Below are 17,844 nucleotides of genomic sequence, written 5' to 3' on the forward strand. Positions count from 1 at the left end.
ATAAAGAATGACAGAGCCTTATTATTACAAGCTGTTATAACGCTATCACATGAATCACTATGGCATGTGGAGGTTGTGCTCAGTCATTCCCTTCTCGTCTTTCTATCTCTAGCATCCCCTGTTTTTTCTCTCCTGAACTGAGAGGCTTTTCATGTTCATTGGAATTGTGGAAGGAGGAATCAAAAAAATCCAAGCAGCTAAAAGAAGAATGAAAAACAACAGTGAACCAGACAACTAAGTTAAATACTACAGCATTACAGTTTCTTCTGTCTGAATTAAGATGCCCTACATGTCCTATAAATTTTCAGTGCAGTTGACAAAGAAAAAGAGATGCCTAATTATGGTTGTCTGGGTTCCCTTCTCAGGGTTTTAAAAATTATCTTACTTTTTGTATGCATTGCATAAACAGCATTTTAGTAATACTGGATGACCCCTTGCCTGTGACTAAGTACGTGAAATGCAAGCATATTAAGCACTCAGTGCTGAAGATAATCGTAAAATCTGCTCAAAATATTTAACCTAGGATGTGACATAGCATTATACCTATAGCAGATTCTAATTCATAAGAAGTCTATTTGGTTTCAGAACAACTTTTCAGATGCCCTTCACAACATTTTACATGTTGTGAAGAATAATCACATTGGACAGTTAACCTATGGAGACTACCATGATTAAGTAAATATTTTCTCTGCTTTTCCTGAGCCACAACAGATACTGTCAAATGGAACCATCAACATGCCCCTGTGGCATTCAAATCCCTAAAGTTGAATACTTCACACTGCAAAATTTCCATTACTAACATACATACTTGATATGATTCTGCTATCTCTTTGGCATTAAATCCTATCTGTAACTTATTTTCTGCTACAGTTATTTCAAAACAAGTTTTGTTTTTCATTACTATTTTTATTTCTTTAATTTTTGTGCCTTTCATTGCAGTATATTTGTGAAATATATGTTCAGAATAGGAATCCCGCAAACTGAAACTATGTTGCTTTGGCTAACCATTCCTTATTTCCTGGAAAAAATGCCTTCAGGTAGAAGCTCTAGACAGATAAAATTACATTCTACAGCATGCAATACTTCAGAAAACACAGTTATATCTATGATATAAAGCTGAAAGGAAGAGTTCACTCCAGAGTGTTTGCTCATATTATTTGATAAAACATCATGGTGATTTTTTTTTGAAATGCAGTATTATGAACATGAAATATGGAAATAAAAAACAGGGACAGAATTTTTGTTTTCTATTGAACTGTTTACACTGGACTACTCAACAACAGAGCACAATTTCTTCAATTAATTACCTGTACCCAAAAGCGCCAACACAAAGAATAATGGAATTTACATGCCAAAAAAGCTATTAATTCACTAAAAACCTCTGTAAATTCTGTTCCAAAGCATTCTACACTTTCAGTCTTGCAGAAATACTCAGCATCAAGTATTCTACACCTAAGGTCTGTTTTACTATTACTGTCATACCATATTTGGGATTTCTGTCATATTCGTATTCAAATCTAGGATATAACCAGGAAAAACAAACAAACAAACAAACAAAAACACTTCTTGATTTCCAATAGTATTTGACCATTTCTAAATTTTAATCTACAGTCAAGGTGGCTTTTGTAATACAAATAACTCTGTGGAGAGCTGGACAATCAAAAAGTGCCATTTTATTTTGTCCTATAGACTGACCTTAGACTGATTATAGCATTGTTACCCAATAAACAGTATTTTACAGGATGCTGGAAAGAAAATTGCTTTTTTTTTCTTTTTTTTTTTTTCTCTTTTTTTTTTTTTTTCTTTAGTTATTTTTCCCTCTCAGTTCTGTGTAGTTTTTACAGTGCTATTGCCTTTAGAGAATATTTTCAATGTACTAAATGGGTTTTCTGTCCCTAATCCCAAAACATCTAAATGGAGCTTTATTGGAAAGCAAACTAACTGCACTCTTGTGGCAAACATTCACAGAGAAAAAAAAATCTGAACTGAACCAAAGAGGGACAAAGTTACAGGTCAGTGTAAGGATACTCGGTTATTTGATAATATTTCAAAGCAATAACTTTTTTACCAAAGTGGAGGTGCAGAGAGTATAATCTGGACCTATCTTCATGTGAACTGTGGCTATTGATTAAATCTTGATGGCTTTTACATTTGAGTTCTACAGTCACACTGTTTATTGCAAAAGGACATTTGAATGGCAATGAAGCATTCTTAAAATGTGTTCAATGTCATCATTCAGCAAATGAGACTTTCACTAGATGTGCTAAGACAACATGCTGTTTGCACTGCTTGGAGGAAGAAATTAATTGGACATAGAACAACTTTTTTTCTCAAACCATACACCGACACTCATACATAGATTAAAACAGGAAGTGATGAGAATTTAGTATAAGCAATTAATGAAATAAGATCAGTTAAGTAAATGAGTATATTTAATCACATTGATAGAAATAAATAAATTGTATTATTTAACAGAGATGTATAAGACTAGAAATGGCATACAAAATAGAAGAGGATGATAGAAGCCCTTAAACAAGAAAAAACATGTAACTATGTTTTAGTAACTAATTCCTTTGGCTGCTTAATAAAATAAATAAATATTAAAATAAAATAAATATTTAGGTTATGTTTATGGAATTCCTATATCATGGCTTCTTTCATTTTTAGTTATTTTTCTCACAGATAAAAGTCAGCCTGGACCCACACAATTAAACTGAAAACAAAGAAACCTCACTGGGACAGGAATTTGACCTAGCTTTTCTTACATTCCTGAGGAACTTCTAGGTTCCACCTACAGAATCGTTTTCTCCTTTAGTCTAGTCCTAAATATACTATCGTCTTGATCTATATGAAAACAAAACAAAACAAAATAAAACAACCAACTGTTACAACATGAAGGAGGTCAATAAAAACACTGAGCCTACAACTTAAAGTTTTGTACCACTGAGAGGCTCAAATGCATTGGCTGTGTAAGACACAAAATTGAGTTTTGACAATTTAGCTTGTCAGTCACCCTGTGATAACTGTGCACTACTGCCAGGAGGTAACACAAGTTTATTTTAACAGTTTTTATGGAAGGTTTGGCTTTATTCTGGTCAAACACTCAAAGAATATTGAAATCTAAATAATAATAATGATAATAATAAAAAAAAATGCTGGTTGAACAATCCCATTTCTAGTGACAGTGCAGATAAATATGAGCACAGAGAATTCTGAGCAACAGTTAAAATTTTGGATCCAGCAGATGGTGGTATCAATGGAAAATATATCCATAGGGAAAAAATCCATAAAAACATGTGTATGACTAAATAGAGACTCCCCCAAGCCATACATTAAAAAGCTCATGAACAAATACACTGTTAGATAGCATAAAGATTAAAAAAAAATAAATGAACAGAAGACAATATTCTAACAAATTCCTTCTTAGTTAGAATGACCAAATTCTTGCACAGTTAGTTGCCTCATTATTTTCCAAGCTTTAGAAGAAAATTTCTAAATGCATGCTTCAAGTTCATGTAAAGAACAAACATACATATTCAGCAAACTCACTCTACTATCTTGTCAAATAAAATGATAAACAACATAAACAGAAACCGGTTAAGCTCCTCTGAGCTCTGCTGTTGAATACCATTCCTGAGTGGATGAACTAGTGACATATTTGAATGTCTTACCCTACCGACATTCAGTCTCTGTTATTTTGGATTATGAGAGGTTTAGATATCTATAATTTTAATTTCAGTGAATGATTTCTAAATACAACCATGAATGTAAAATAGATGATGCAGTATAAAATCACCATCCATGTTTTGCAGTTGTGGAACTATTCATCCAAGAAACAGGTATAAGATCAATTTGGCAAAGTTAAATGACATGCATTTTGCAGAAATTAACTTTTCTTTGTTCATTGTTGACTGTGAATGGAAACCATTATTTTTCATTGCCTAGATAGCGATGCAATTTTCAAAGCTAAATGAGCATTAAAAACATTCATTTTATGCTTCTGCAATGAACAATCTAAGATACCTAAAGGCAAAAGAAGACATTCCCTTTAATCTTCATGAACATATTGTACCCTCTTGAGGTAAAAATGAGAAAGGAGAGGATAAATTTGCTGTATTTTTGATAAATGTTTCCCTCAGAGGCAGAAGTCTTGTGTGTGCAGATGCAGCAGCTTGCATGATTGCCATCCCTGAAGATCCAATCATACTGATGACTGTCCGACAGTTTCTTCCCCTTGGGCAGGCTGGTCTTTTTTCATTCCTCTGTTTTATTGGAGATGAGATTTTGGTGCAAATACAGGGAGGAAATACATTTCACCAAAGGGCACCATTTGAATATGGATATGGTCCTAAGTATCTAGATCTCATTCCTTTGAGATCAGCTCATACTGCTCTACAACAGGACCAGAGACAGGATTTGGTGGCTTTTCTAGACAAGTTACTTTACTAGTGTACTATTTTCACATAGATGCTTTTTAAATCTACATCCTTCCAATTGAATAATGAAATGGCATGGGGCCATAAGATATTAATAACAATAAATTACAAAATAACAGCTTATGCCATTTGTTAATGGCATATGCTAACACTGCTATTCACTAACAAAATTAACACTAAAATTGCAAGACCTTACAAGTTAGAAAAGTGACCACAAAATAATAATCAGTAAAGAACAGCATAAGCTTTGAAACAAGGACTATATGAAAAGTCATACATATCAATTTTATTTTATTTATTTATTTACTTATTTTTCAAATAAGAACGTTTGGCACCACTGAAGGGCAATTTAAGCATTTGTGCTTCTTGTATCAAATACCATTCAAACACTGAAGGCCACAGAACTGTACCACGTATTTTGAGACAAAGTCTTCCTCCCACTGCAAATGCCCCAGAAGGAGAGTTAGAAGAAAAAAAAAATCTTTTACACAGTTCCTCCTGAAATTTTCCAAGGTGGGAAAAAAAAGTCATATTCACACACAGTAGTTCAAACATCTGATTTATATCATAAACTTTATCAAAGATTATCTCTGCCTTGAGCCAGAGCAGCAAATATGGTCCTAAAACTCATAGTTGAAGTTAAGAGAAAGCAAAGCAAAACAAAACAACAGCAACAAAAATTAAATGAGTGAAGATTGAGAAATCATAAGACGATTCAGACAAAGATACTTCATAACTTTCAGACCCTATTCTTGATTTTAGCAAGCCACATGATTTGGAATGCCTTGGACTGATCTTACTGACACTGTTGGCTCTGTTACTATTATTCAGTCTGATCTTAAAAGAATTGCAGAAACAGTTGCAGTATCTTTGGCCCATATATTGAAGTCCAATTATCTATATTAATAATAATAATAATAAAGATAAAAAGTGCACAGGCACAAATATAATTACTCAGAATTATACCTGTATATGTCTACATGACTCTGAAGTTTGATCTCAACAATCTTAAAAGTCCACGGCCAAAATAATTATTTACCATAAAAATACTTTTCACTGATATTAAAAGTCCACTAACACTCTCATGAAACAAAAATGAAAAATGAAAAACGAAAAACAAAAGAAAAGTGCTTATATATTTTGTTAACTCAATTTATATGTTACTTTCAAGCTCTGAAGTTCGAAAGAGGCAGATCTGTACTATTTGATATTAAAGCTTACTAAGGAAGTCATATAGTTTTTCAACACAACAGGCTGATTTGTCTAGTAATTGATAGAAGTTTTGTTGGTGGTGTTTTTTTTTTTTTTTTTTTTTTTCCCCAAAGGAAGCATCATCATCATAAACTTTGACAGCTGTTTGGTCACATCCTGAGCTTCTTACAAACCCTGCTACTTCCACATTTGCATTGGATGTTATTTCTAGGTGCTAGACCTCTGTCTTTGACACAGTGCAAGTAACATCTGAAGTTATTATCTGTCTCTTCAGTCTTTATAAGTAATATTTTCTTTTGACTACAGAATCTCAGGAAATCTGTCTGCCTTTGACTTCTGCACATTGTTACTAGCTGAAAGTATGATTACTTGGTTTTATTCCTATTTTAATTGATTTACATTTTGTGGAGTTCTACCTCAATTCTATTTCACTTTATTTCTTTCATTTTCAGAAGTGAGTGAGTAAGAAAACTCTGTAGAATTCATTAAAACTGAGGGTGAACTTAGTTATTTACAGTACTTAGGCCACACCACTCTTGCTGACCACCTCTAGCTGACACACCACCAGATGATCACTGGATGTTCTTGTGGTGATGGTCTTATATGGATGCAATATACCTGGATGAAAGTCATCAGTCTGCATAGAATTGTATATTGTTAACAGACTGTGACACTGTGGTACCACCCCTCCTTAAGGGGACGACAGCATTACCTCCAATACCAATATCTTGGTATTATACTTCACTGAATATGTTTGTTACCTCTTGGTACTAGCTTAATATGAAATGATAGTACTCTCTTGGGTGTATATTTATTCCATTAACTCAAAGCTATAACTGCAGGCTTTTAATTTCTAACCCCTTAAGACTCATTCTACTTGATAATTGCTAGGAGTTACCTAAAGATACAATTGTGCAAGGCAAAGGAGTAAATAAACTCATACTTAATTTCTCAGGGAAACATTTAAGTGCACCTATTAAAAATGGCCTGTCATAAAACAGCTGATTCATTTAGAAAACAGCAGCTTTTATTTCCTCAGGTAAAAAGGGGTCTATAAACAGAATGATTCAGAAAAGAGTTTACAGAGGTAGAAATTTAGAAATGATACAAGAATATAAAATACATATACTGTATGCTGTTAAAAGTTGTTTGCACAAATGTGTGGTAGATACTACTATCTGTCTCTGTTGGAGGCATTCTTTTTTATCAGACTCAAGCCTGGACATCTGCATTTTTTATAGTTTCCATTTCTTTAGAACCCTTTATTCCAATGTATATTACTTTGTATAAGGTAGAGAAAGGAAACGCTTATTAGATTATTATTATTATTATTTATATATATATAGCATACATTTCAAAATATTGAATGGCTAGCTTATTTAGATTCAGCTTTAAGGCAAATTAATAAAGGCAAACTACATGCAGAAAAGTAACTACTGAATTATGTCTACTGTTTAGAACATAGCCATAGAATTAAATTAGCTTTCTATCCAAATTTGTGAATTTTGTTTGATAAAGATTCTTATAGAAATTCCCTTGATATAAAGAAAATCTGAGAGCTGTGTTTCTTCAGGATCACTGAATATGCAGTTTTAGGAAAGTATAAAAAAAATCCAGTCTTTGTTCACAGCTAAGTTTTCAGGTACTGTGAGTCATTCAATAAGCTTATTATGTATACATATATATATATAAAGAGCTTTCAATCATTAACTTCAGGCACTAAGTCAGCTGCTATGATGAGCTAGACCTTCAAAGTGAGCATGGAGGTTTTCCATTTTAATCACAGGAGAAAGCTTGAGCCTTCTGAAAGTCAACATATTGATCTGATCTAGGAGTTGTTGCTGAGGCTGCTGTAAAGGAAATGATATGAATATACATGGAGCAGAGGTATAAAAGGGTATGACAAAAAATCCAGCCAACATTTTGCTGTAGTTTTCTTATTTTCTTCTCTATTGTTCTCTGAAAAAATCTGTCTGTTTCGGTAGCTGTTAGCAACCAGAAGATAACTAAACATACATGTATTTTGAGCAAATTAAGAATAGGGAAACAGGAGGCCGACACTTGCTGCAAATAAATCTTGGGAGTTGATGGATTTCTTAAGGATTGAAAAAAGAAATGTGACAAATGGCCATTTTCACATAACTGAGTGTCTGCTTACCAGAGAGCATACAGGTTTGGGGCAGGCAAGACCAGCAGGCTACATCTGAGTGTGAACCAGCCAGGATGAGGACTGAGAGACAAAGTTATGAATGAAAAGAACAGGGGGTAGAAGGCAGAACATAAAACTCAGGATTACTTCCCTAATCACCAGGCTCTCTACCCAGGAACAAAGGCCATCGCCATCTCTGCACCACAGAGCAATGAGAAGAGCATTAATTCTGTCTATTGAGAATTCTTTTCACCTGGACTGTTCCCTGAACAGTTTGGGTAGGTGGAAGGAATTAAGTAGTTTGGACAGCCTGCATTTAGTCCTTTTTCATTCACGTTTAAACACACAGTCTTAAAAGCAAAATTCCAGCAAGAAATAGGAAGATGATGGGCACTGACTCACTTAAGCTACTTTGAGAAGAAGCAGGACATTAAACAATGGAAATTGTCAAAAGTCTACATAGCAAAAATATGTAATTAAATATAACAAAAGAATGTTACCTAAATATTATTTACATTGGCATGTTAACTAGTTATTCTAAAGCTAGGCAGAAATCTGAAGAGAGCTGAAATACTCCAAAAATTAAATGGGTCTTGTGTTTTATATCTATCAGAAAATTATTTCACTGTAAATCATTAAAGTTTCACTTTACTTTTTCATTATGAAAATTTGTTGACAAAACAAAATATTATTATTTTAATAATTACTGAGTTTTGTACACATGAACTACATGGAACTATGTGAACTATGTACACATACACTACGCAGAATGATTCCTATGCACCTTCTTAAAAATAATACATATGCAATCCATGGAGTAGTTCTTTAGAGGCTATATTCCTAACTTTTACTTCCTATAAACATGGTGTATTCTTGAATAGTGGATGAAATGAGGAGAGAGATATGAAATAACTTTTGAAATTTTACTAGATTTGCCTGACTTAGTCTTGATTCAGTTCCCCAACCCATATCATGGCCAAATGCAGATGTGCAAAACAACATTGAAGGTATCAAAATGATAAAACAAATTTTAAACGTTGATAGATTGACCAATTATCTACAGAGATACTAGATTTCAATAATAACCAAAGCACAACCTCTGAGTGCTTTCTCAACAGAAAAATAATAGCTTTTTTCTTTGGACGTGCAGTCTTGCTCAAAAATAATCAAAATCTTCTTTTTCAGAATTTAAGAGCTGGAAGAATTATATTCTATAAATTATATCTATTGCTTTGTTATTGTTACTCTCCTTTGAGCATTTTTTTTGATTCCTGCCAATTGCTCACAAAGTTGTTTAGTTTTGAATACACCTGTAGCCACAGTCTTTTATCTACAGCAGCTTGAAGAGTTACATACTCTCTTTTGTTTCTGAAAAAAGTTTATTTACTTCCATTGACCCCCAGGCCAGTCTGTAGCTGTGTGATACTGTCTGTACTTTGATTCTGTAACATGCTTGAATGGGGTTTAGTAGGAATGCTGATTCTGCTCTTCTCACAATTTAATTGTTATAGGAAAAAATAACCACTAACTTTTTCATTAATGGCTCAATATTTTATGTGACAAGAGATTTGTAGCTCTTTTGAGCCACTGTATGGAGTTTTCATTTTCCTTTGTCTGACAGGTTCAGTTTTCTTTCTGTTGGGAGCAAATGTTGAAATTTTACCATCAGGATTTTTATTACCACTTTAAAATTCACAGTAGCACTTTACTAACAATTTCCTAGCAAATTTCAGTGTGAGTGTACGTGTAAGTAACTATTAAAATATTTTTTTTTTCCTGACCAAAATTTTTGGACATTTTCTATACAGTTTTGGACAAATTGAAAGAAGCAATGCTCTTGCTTATCTTCTGTCATCTATAATATAATTGACAAAAATACCCTTTCAATTGTTAAGAGCTCTGGGTATATTCTAGGCCAGTACAATATTTATGGTATATGGGTCAAAGGATCTTGAATGCTGCTTTTGAGATGCACATCACTAAATCTTGTACAAATAAGCAGACTGGGCAGAGTCCATTATGATAAGTAAATGAACTTTGGAGAGGTTTCAAGAGAGTAAGAACAGGATCTGCAACATGTAAGACCTAAAAATTTGACCTTCAGGAAAGGGTGAATGAACCCACAATAACAGACAGGAGTCAAGTATAATTATTTTCTAGGATTCACCAGAGCTCAGCAGGTGTACCGTTACTTATGTATTACAGCTAGAATAGGCGCATATTCTGTAAGTTCCTTTGGTCGTTAACATTTTTATATATCTCTGGCTATGACCAGAAAATTTTAAGATATATTCCATAACCCTATAAGATTATTAAACCTTTAGGCGTAAATTTCATAGATATGAAAATGGAATGGAAAATCAAAGAGGGAACAAGAAACTATGCAGACACAAGACAATGGTTATTGTTTTAAAATAATTTTCTCCCCTATGACATCCTAGACTGTCTATGAAAGCAAAGACTTTGTGCTTTGCAAATATTTATAAAACTTATATAAGCAACTCAGTATGAAATCCTAAATGAAAATTTATGATATGATAATTACCATACAGGATCAGACTACTCATCAGAGTACCAGCATCACAGTAGTCAATTTTAAGTGCAAATAAGTTACAAAGACTATGGGTTAGAAGTTGATTTTTGCATGCCAGCATGGCTTTTTAACCTCTTATTTTTTTCACAGAATATAGCTAGCTACATTCCCCATGTAAATATCTACTTGTTTTTATTCTATTCTTCTTAAGATTTTGGCCTCATGGTCATTCAGAATGAAATGTGCTTATGTATAACTATACATAAGTTTACTAGTTAAAAATCAGTTTTTTTATTTGTTTGTTTGTTTAATTTTTAATTTTAATTTTATTTTTTTTCCCTGTGAGCAATATTAAACAGAGATGTCAGTCTAGTTTTTTTTTTTTCTCATTTGTTTAGATGTGTACACTTAACAATTTACATTTTATTTAACATTGTTAATTACCATTTAACAATATGTTCTGAAAAAGCTATTCTAATTATTCCAGTTCTCAAGCTGTTTATTTATTTATTATTTTTAGCATGCCACTCTGAACCTATGAATGTATTCATAGGTTTAATTTAATCACAAAATAGCACTCCTCTTTGCTTTAAATGTACTGAATCATTCCGTCCTAAGCTAGTCAATAACCTGTTTATAACCAGTGGAGAGAACATCCAGAAGGCAATCCATGCCCTTACATTAGGTGTCTATCTGGGATGGTGTGAATTGTTTTCCTGAGCAGTAGACTATCCATAGTAGACTATGGTTTTAGAATCCAACTTCGATTCTTCAAGTAAGTAAAACGAATTCCAACCAGCATAATCTCAGATGAAAAGAGCAGTGCAAGTGATGGAAAATGAAAACATTTTCTGTATTTTCTTTATACTGTTCTTTTCACACACTAAGGCTGTTGTTTGTTTGTTTGTTTGTTTGTTTGTTTTTTGTTTTTTAGCTCTGCTTAAGTGACCATGGGATTTTACTTTTTTTTTTTTTTTTTAGATTCCTACATTATGTATAGTTTGAACTACTCCCTCTTACTTCCGTCAACATTAAATTCAATCTATCAGTAGATATTCCCTTCTTTTAATCTTGCTATAAACCCTGGTGATCTTCAGCTTTCCCTGTCTTTGACATGCCTAAATAATTTTGTGATATCTGTATATTTTATACCATTACTGATCAATCAAAAATCAGTATTCATAAAATAAACATCAACAAAAATGGCTTTTCTCATGATTAAAATTCTGTTTACTTTCTTTCAGTTCCAAGTAACATCCATGACAACTCACATTCACTTCAAGAATATTTGGTGTTCTCATTAATATCTTGGAAGAGTCACAAGCTTGTTTTTTTTTTTTTTTTTTTTTTTTTTTTGTCTACTATTCTTAAATAAATTTATTTAATTCGAGAGTGACAATTTTCTTTTACAAAAGAATTCTAATCTGCCATAGAAATATGTATCTCCTAATACTCGTCCATACTTCCAGCTCCACATTCTACCTATACCTTTCAAGACATTTATCTGTGGTACTCCAATCTTCAAGTCCAGCAATTAAAAAAAAAAAAAAAAAAGGATTAATATTTCTTGATAGTAGGTCAGTCTCCTTCAGTCTCCTTTTAGCATATTTCTTCAGAACTGTTAAAGATTTTCTGGGATGGGGCCCCAGATCTGTCAATGACTTGAGTTGGATCTGCATGGGCATTTAGTGCTCCAAAAAATAGTTCAAAAGACTGGTAAAAGCCAAGATTTATTCTTAAACTAAAATCATAAACTCATCTTTTAAAGCAGAGAAAACTGAAAGCAAGTAGTTAATAGAATGGCAGTAAAAAGGGTTTTAAGTTTTTCTCCCACTGGGTGTTGTATCTTTACAGGTGGGTCTGTGCTTCCAGCTAATTCAGAGACCTTGAGTGGTAGTAAAAATTCTTGTTTTTCACACCATTTTTTCCCGTGCCGGCTCAGATGGTTCTGAGGAGGAGGAGAAGGAGGAGGAAGAGAAGAAGCAGGAGGAGGAAGAAGGCTCCCACCTCCTATCAGATGCTTTTATTTCACCTAATCATTTCTTAAAGGAACATAATATAGAACTGGGAGAACACAAATAAAACAAATACCATCTGTTTCATCCATGCAGAATCAATACAAGTTGTTGCTTTCACATTTGTTAGCTTTTTCATATCATGTTCTCTATCCTCAAGAGAAGAGCTAAGAGGAAACTGTCCTTGCTTTAATGGAAATGAATCTTATTTGGCTGTGCTATCTAAGTCAAACCCAAAGTACAGATATTGGATCATCTGGACTTGGAACTAGTCTCTGATGTTTTGTTTAGAAGTAACCAAAAATTGAAGTTAAGTACCACCATAGTGAACAGTTTAACAGTAATATGCAACTGTCCTTATGGACCTTCTTAGCTACTTGCAAATGTGTAATAATGTGGCTTAGTGTAGCCTAATATGAAGTTAAGGTAAATTTAATTACTTCCCATGTGCCCACAGGCTGTGAATGTGTAATGGACAGTCACTGAAGTGTGGCTGCTGTATAGGAACTTGTTAAGCCACAAGTTTATGTGCCTTGAAAGAAACAGAAAATAACATCAGTTAATTACAATTAGCTGCTCACATCATAGAATCCTAGAATGGCTTGGGTCGGAAGATCATCTAGTTCCAATCCTCCTGCCATAGGCAGAAATGCTACCCATTAGAATGGGTTGCCCAGGGCCTTGTCCATCCTGGCCTTGAACACTTCCAGTGACGGGACATCCATAGCTTCTCTGGGCAACCTGTTCCAGTGCCTCACCACCCTCTGAGAGAAGAATTTCCTCCTAACATCTGATCTAAATCTCTCTTTTAGTTTAAAACCATCCCCCTTTGCCCTATTATTATTTGACTGAGTAAAAAGTTGCTTTCTGTCTGTTCTATAAGCCCCCTTTAAGTAGTGAAACTCCCTTAAGTACATACAGTGCCAATAAATAAGAAATGAACACATAAACTGAAATTAATGGCAGGAAACTGAGAACTTTGTGCAATACAGGGACATTCTCACAGAACAGTTTTTTGTTTGTTTGTTTTGTTTTGTTTTCCTGACAAGAAGCAACAGTTCATCCTTAGCACTGAAGCACTGAATCTTTCTTTTTTTTTTCTTTTTTTTTTTTTTTTTTTCCGGATATATGAACTTTAAGGTAATTCTATAATGAAAATATAGCAAAAGACATTTAAAGTATCTGAGGGAATATTTTTGTAAATATGGTAAATAACCTCAGAATAACTATTAGTCTTGTTTAAAAAGGAATACATATTAAAGTAGGACCTCTTTCTTGCACATATCTGTTTCCTGCATGGGATATGATTTTTTACTTACATGACAATTACAACTACAGTAACAATTACAAGTTGTAAACAAGACCTCACAGGGTTTTAAACTACTGTTGGTATGACAAGACATGCTAAGACAGGACAACTGCAACTGCATAGTTCACTCCTCTCAGCTGAGATCAACATAAACATCCCCTAAGTTCTTGCTACACAACCAGTCAGACACAGTTATACAGACCCCCTAAGGTTAACTACACTAAACCTGGACTATTCCAGATACATTCCCTCTTCATTTGTGAAAATAAGATATTACTGCTTACTTCAGTCACCATGTCACCTGTATTTAAGGATTCTAATTAATGAGTTGCACAGCGGTTGCACATCTTTTTTTGATGGTTGACTCAGTAAGGAGCAATGTAAGGGTGAGGATAAACTCACTACAATGTGTCAAGACAGTGTTAGGTAGTCAGAATACGCCTATAAATTCATTTTACTTTTCTTTATCTTCCATCAAAGGTAAAGAGTTACATAGTTAAGAACAAACTTACTCCTGAATGCCTAAAAATATCTGAGATGTGGGAAGAGAAAGAATAATCAAAAGAAAAACGGTGAAGATTATGCAGTTATATAGACTAGCCGTTGCACAGCATGATTTCTGATTCAATTGGAAAGTTGGTGCTGTTTCACATTTGAAGCCATGAATATGTAGAGACAAAGATTATTTGAACACAACTTCTTAAAACATTTTTCAATGGTTTTTTTTTCCACATTTGTCAGAGGACAAATAGTTCAGAATGCAACACAACATGCCAAGCAGCACGGACTGTGCTCTTTAAATAAACATATCTTTTTATTTTGTCATAAAAATGCCATGGAACAAGCATTTTAAGACAGATACTGCCCTTTCTTTATAAATATATGCAGGGTGTAGCATAATGAGGGACTGACAACTGGAAGGAGCTTTAAGTGGTACTACAGTGCAAACAGAAAACACCAGTAATAATAAATCACTTGTTAAAAGCAAAATCTTCCCATACTGTCTACTGAAATGTTTTAAACATTTTAGGACAAAAATAATAAATATTTATTATTACACAGAAAGATAGATATTCAGTAGGGACATTCTAACAATTTCCTTGTTTTATTCCAAACCAATTTCTAAATGACTTTATTTTCTGACTAATTCTAATGATTTGCTGAAGAACTGACTGACATTAATGCAGGAAGATGCTAACTGAAATCTGAAAGAATATATTGACACCAGAAGTTTTCCTATCAGACAAACATATATTTTGTAATAGTTCATTACATATGACTACCTAACACTGTCCTGGCATATATAAAATTGAAAAAAAGTTGATTGAATGAGGAAGATACTAAACAAAGAGGAAGTACTTAGAAGAAAAGCTTTTCAATCTCATTTTTGGTTGAATTTTTAACAGAATGCTGTGATATTTCAGGAGCATTTATGGCAACTAGTAAGTGGAATTCATTTGCTAAGCATCTTCATATTCAATGTTTGCTATTATTTAATTAGTAGACATTGCCTGGCAACACTCCAGTGCCAAAAAAAAAAACAAACTTAAAAATAAATCCGAATAAATTTTTGAAACCATCACACAAAGAAAAACTCACAAAAGAAACCAAAGGCTTACATTATTTTGACAACTAATATATTTTGTTTTTATTTTTAATTATTACTTTTCTGTCTATGCTGATTATTATAATACTTGCAAAGATGTGGGAGAATAGAATATTAAAAGATAATGTCAACAGAATTAATATTTCTCATGCTATTAGGTATATAATTATTATAATTAGCACGAATTTCTAAATTACCATTTGAAACACTGTATATCCTAGAAAGGCTCTAGCATATACCTATAGTTCACAGTTTTCCGATGAGTATTTTCTGAACTTTATTTAGTCTGAAACTTTCCTCTCAGATCTTGAGATAGAATTACAGAGAAGACTGATGTGTAAGGCACACTGACTGTATTAAACTGGAGAGGAGATAACCAAGCAACGAAGATAATCTGGAGGAGGCGAAGCCCAATCTGTATTGTGATAGAAACAGCAACTCTAAAGTACATACTTGCAATTTCTGATTTTCAATAGGTCATAAGTTTCATAGAAGAAATTCCTATTTCTTACCTACATTTCCAGTCATTAGGTATGAATTCTGAAAGTCCATCATTCCCATTCCAACAATGTGTATAAAATCTTCAATCACCTGCATTAACTCCACCGAGCCTGGATAGATCTAAAATAATAAATAAAGGAAGCTCAGACATTCTATAACTGTAATATCAAAGTCATTACAGCAGGAAATTCAAATAAAATCTTAATGCAATCAAATGAAATGTGAGATTTAACAGTCAAACTGTTCTTGCCATGTTTCAATACCTAACATTTTCTGTGAACAACCACTTCTATCATTACATCCCCATGTGAACAGACGCTGCTTTCCATATGGCTACATGAAATATGCTTTGTACAATGCAATGTTTTCTGTAAGTCACAGCACTTATAAACAAACAAGCAAACATTTTATTGACCACTACTATCTCTATTGGTTAAAGCATTTAATGTTTTGAAATAATTTTAATGATTTTTTTCTCCTTCCCACCACGAACAGGTAAGTGCAAATCTTACCCTGGCCTCCACAGCATGATAAATCTGTGTTCCTTTAACCAATATGTATGTAATATGAAATATTAGTGATAATACTATTGTTATTACTGATGATTACTGATGATTACTGAAGTAGAATCATAGCATAGCTGAGGTTGGAAGGGGCCTATGGATATCATTTAGTTCAACCACTTGCTCAGAGATGTTGCCCAGGACTGTGTTGAGTTGGGTTTTAAATATCTCTAAAGTCGGAGAAGCAAGGGCCCATCTATGCAACTTGTTTTAGGATTCAATCACTCTTTCAGTAAAAGGATCTCTCTTTTCAATGTAAAAGGTCTTCTTTCTTTTCAGTGGAATTTGCTACATTTTAATTTGTGCCAGTTGCTTCTTGCCCTATCACTGGACACCACCAAGAGTCTGGCTTTGACTTCTTTACTCCTCCTGATGTTAATGAATTCCTCGTCAGGAATTTATAAAATAGACAGGATCCCCTCTGAACCTTCTCTTTTTCCAAGCAAAACTGTTATCACTTTCACCCTCTCCTTTTATGCTCTATGCTTTATTGCCCTAAACACTTTCATGGCTTCTCATTGGGCTCACCATGTCTTGCACCGGGAAGCTCTGAACTGGATGCAGTAAATTAAAATCAGTTGCCTTTGCATTACTAATGTAACTTCTCAAAATGACTTTCAAAATGGTACGTACTAGCATATTTCCAAGAAATATAATTTATTTTCAAAGCTATAAGATACTATGATCACAAAAACATTAAAAATGGCTATATTCAACCATAATCCATCATCAAAATGTATTAAATATATAAAAAAAAAAAGTTATTAGAAAGCTTAAGAAATACTGCTTATATCACATGCATAAAAATATTTTTGGTGGTTATGGCTTTTGTCATGAACAGGACAATTTTCAGTAATGCAAGCTTTAATAACAGAAAAATAAGGGATGATCTGTTCTTTTTTCTTTCTATCAGTGAGATGTCCAAATTGCAATTTATGAGCAACAGTCAACCCATTCTTTTGACCACTGAGATGACCAACTCCAACAAATGCCTGTACTGACTATATATCCAAGCATGGTGTGCTCCATCTTCATCTTGCTTTATCTGTCTAGATCCATAGCTATTTGGGTCAGGATGGTGAATTTATTAATGTCCTTTGTTTTCTACATAGATCTTTTTATAAAAGGTAGGACAGCAATATCATTTTTATGAAAAATGTGTTATGGCATTTATGATCCTAACATTGCAAATGCTGCTTAAGGTGAAGGAGACTTCCATATTCCAAATGATGTTACTGAGATATTGTGTGCTTTTTTGCATCCATCTCATTCATAACCCACACACTCACAGATTGTTCATCAAGGCTGAATTTCATTGAAATTCACTTTTTTTTTCACTTGACTTTTTATAGTAATAACTTCAGCAGAAACTATTGAACAGTCAGTGTAATAGAGGTACTCTTCATTTCTATATATCTGAAGTACTGGCTAATCAATAGAATGCCAGCAGATGGTGATGAAGAACATGCTGAATAACTCCTGAGTTTTGAAACACCACTATACACTTATTTATTGTGGAC

At 33.4% G+C, this 17,844-nt stretch overlaps 1 protein-coding gene across 1 annotated transcript in view; it reads right to left on the reverse strand.

The window, feature by feature from the left end:
- The window catches only part of ADGRB3 (adhesion G protein-coupled receptor B3), a gene marked incomplete at its 3' end in the record, with an annotated part of 461,362 nt that overhangs the window by 200,177 nt on the left and 243,341 nt on the right, over window positions 1-17,844 (reverse strand). The window contains exon 11 of the mRNA XM_082757992.1: window positions 15,773-15,881. Within this exon, the coding sequence (XP_082614118.1) occupies window positions 15,773-15,881 (109 nt within the window). The remainder of the gene's footprint in view (window positions 1-15,772; window positions 15,882-17,844) is intronic.

This window comes from Aythya marila (assembly GCF_965140915.1).
Source record: "Aythya marila genome assembly, chromosome: 3".
In the NCBI taxonomy this organism is placed as follows: Eukaryota; Metazoa; Chordata; class Aves; order Anseriformes; family Anatidae; genus Aythya; species Aythya marila.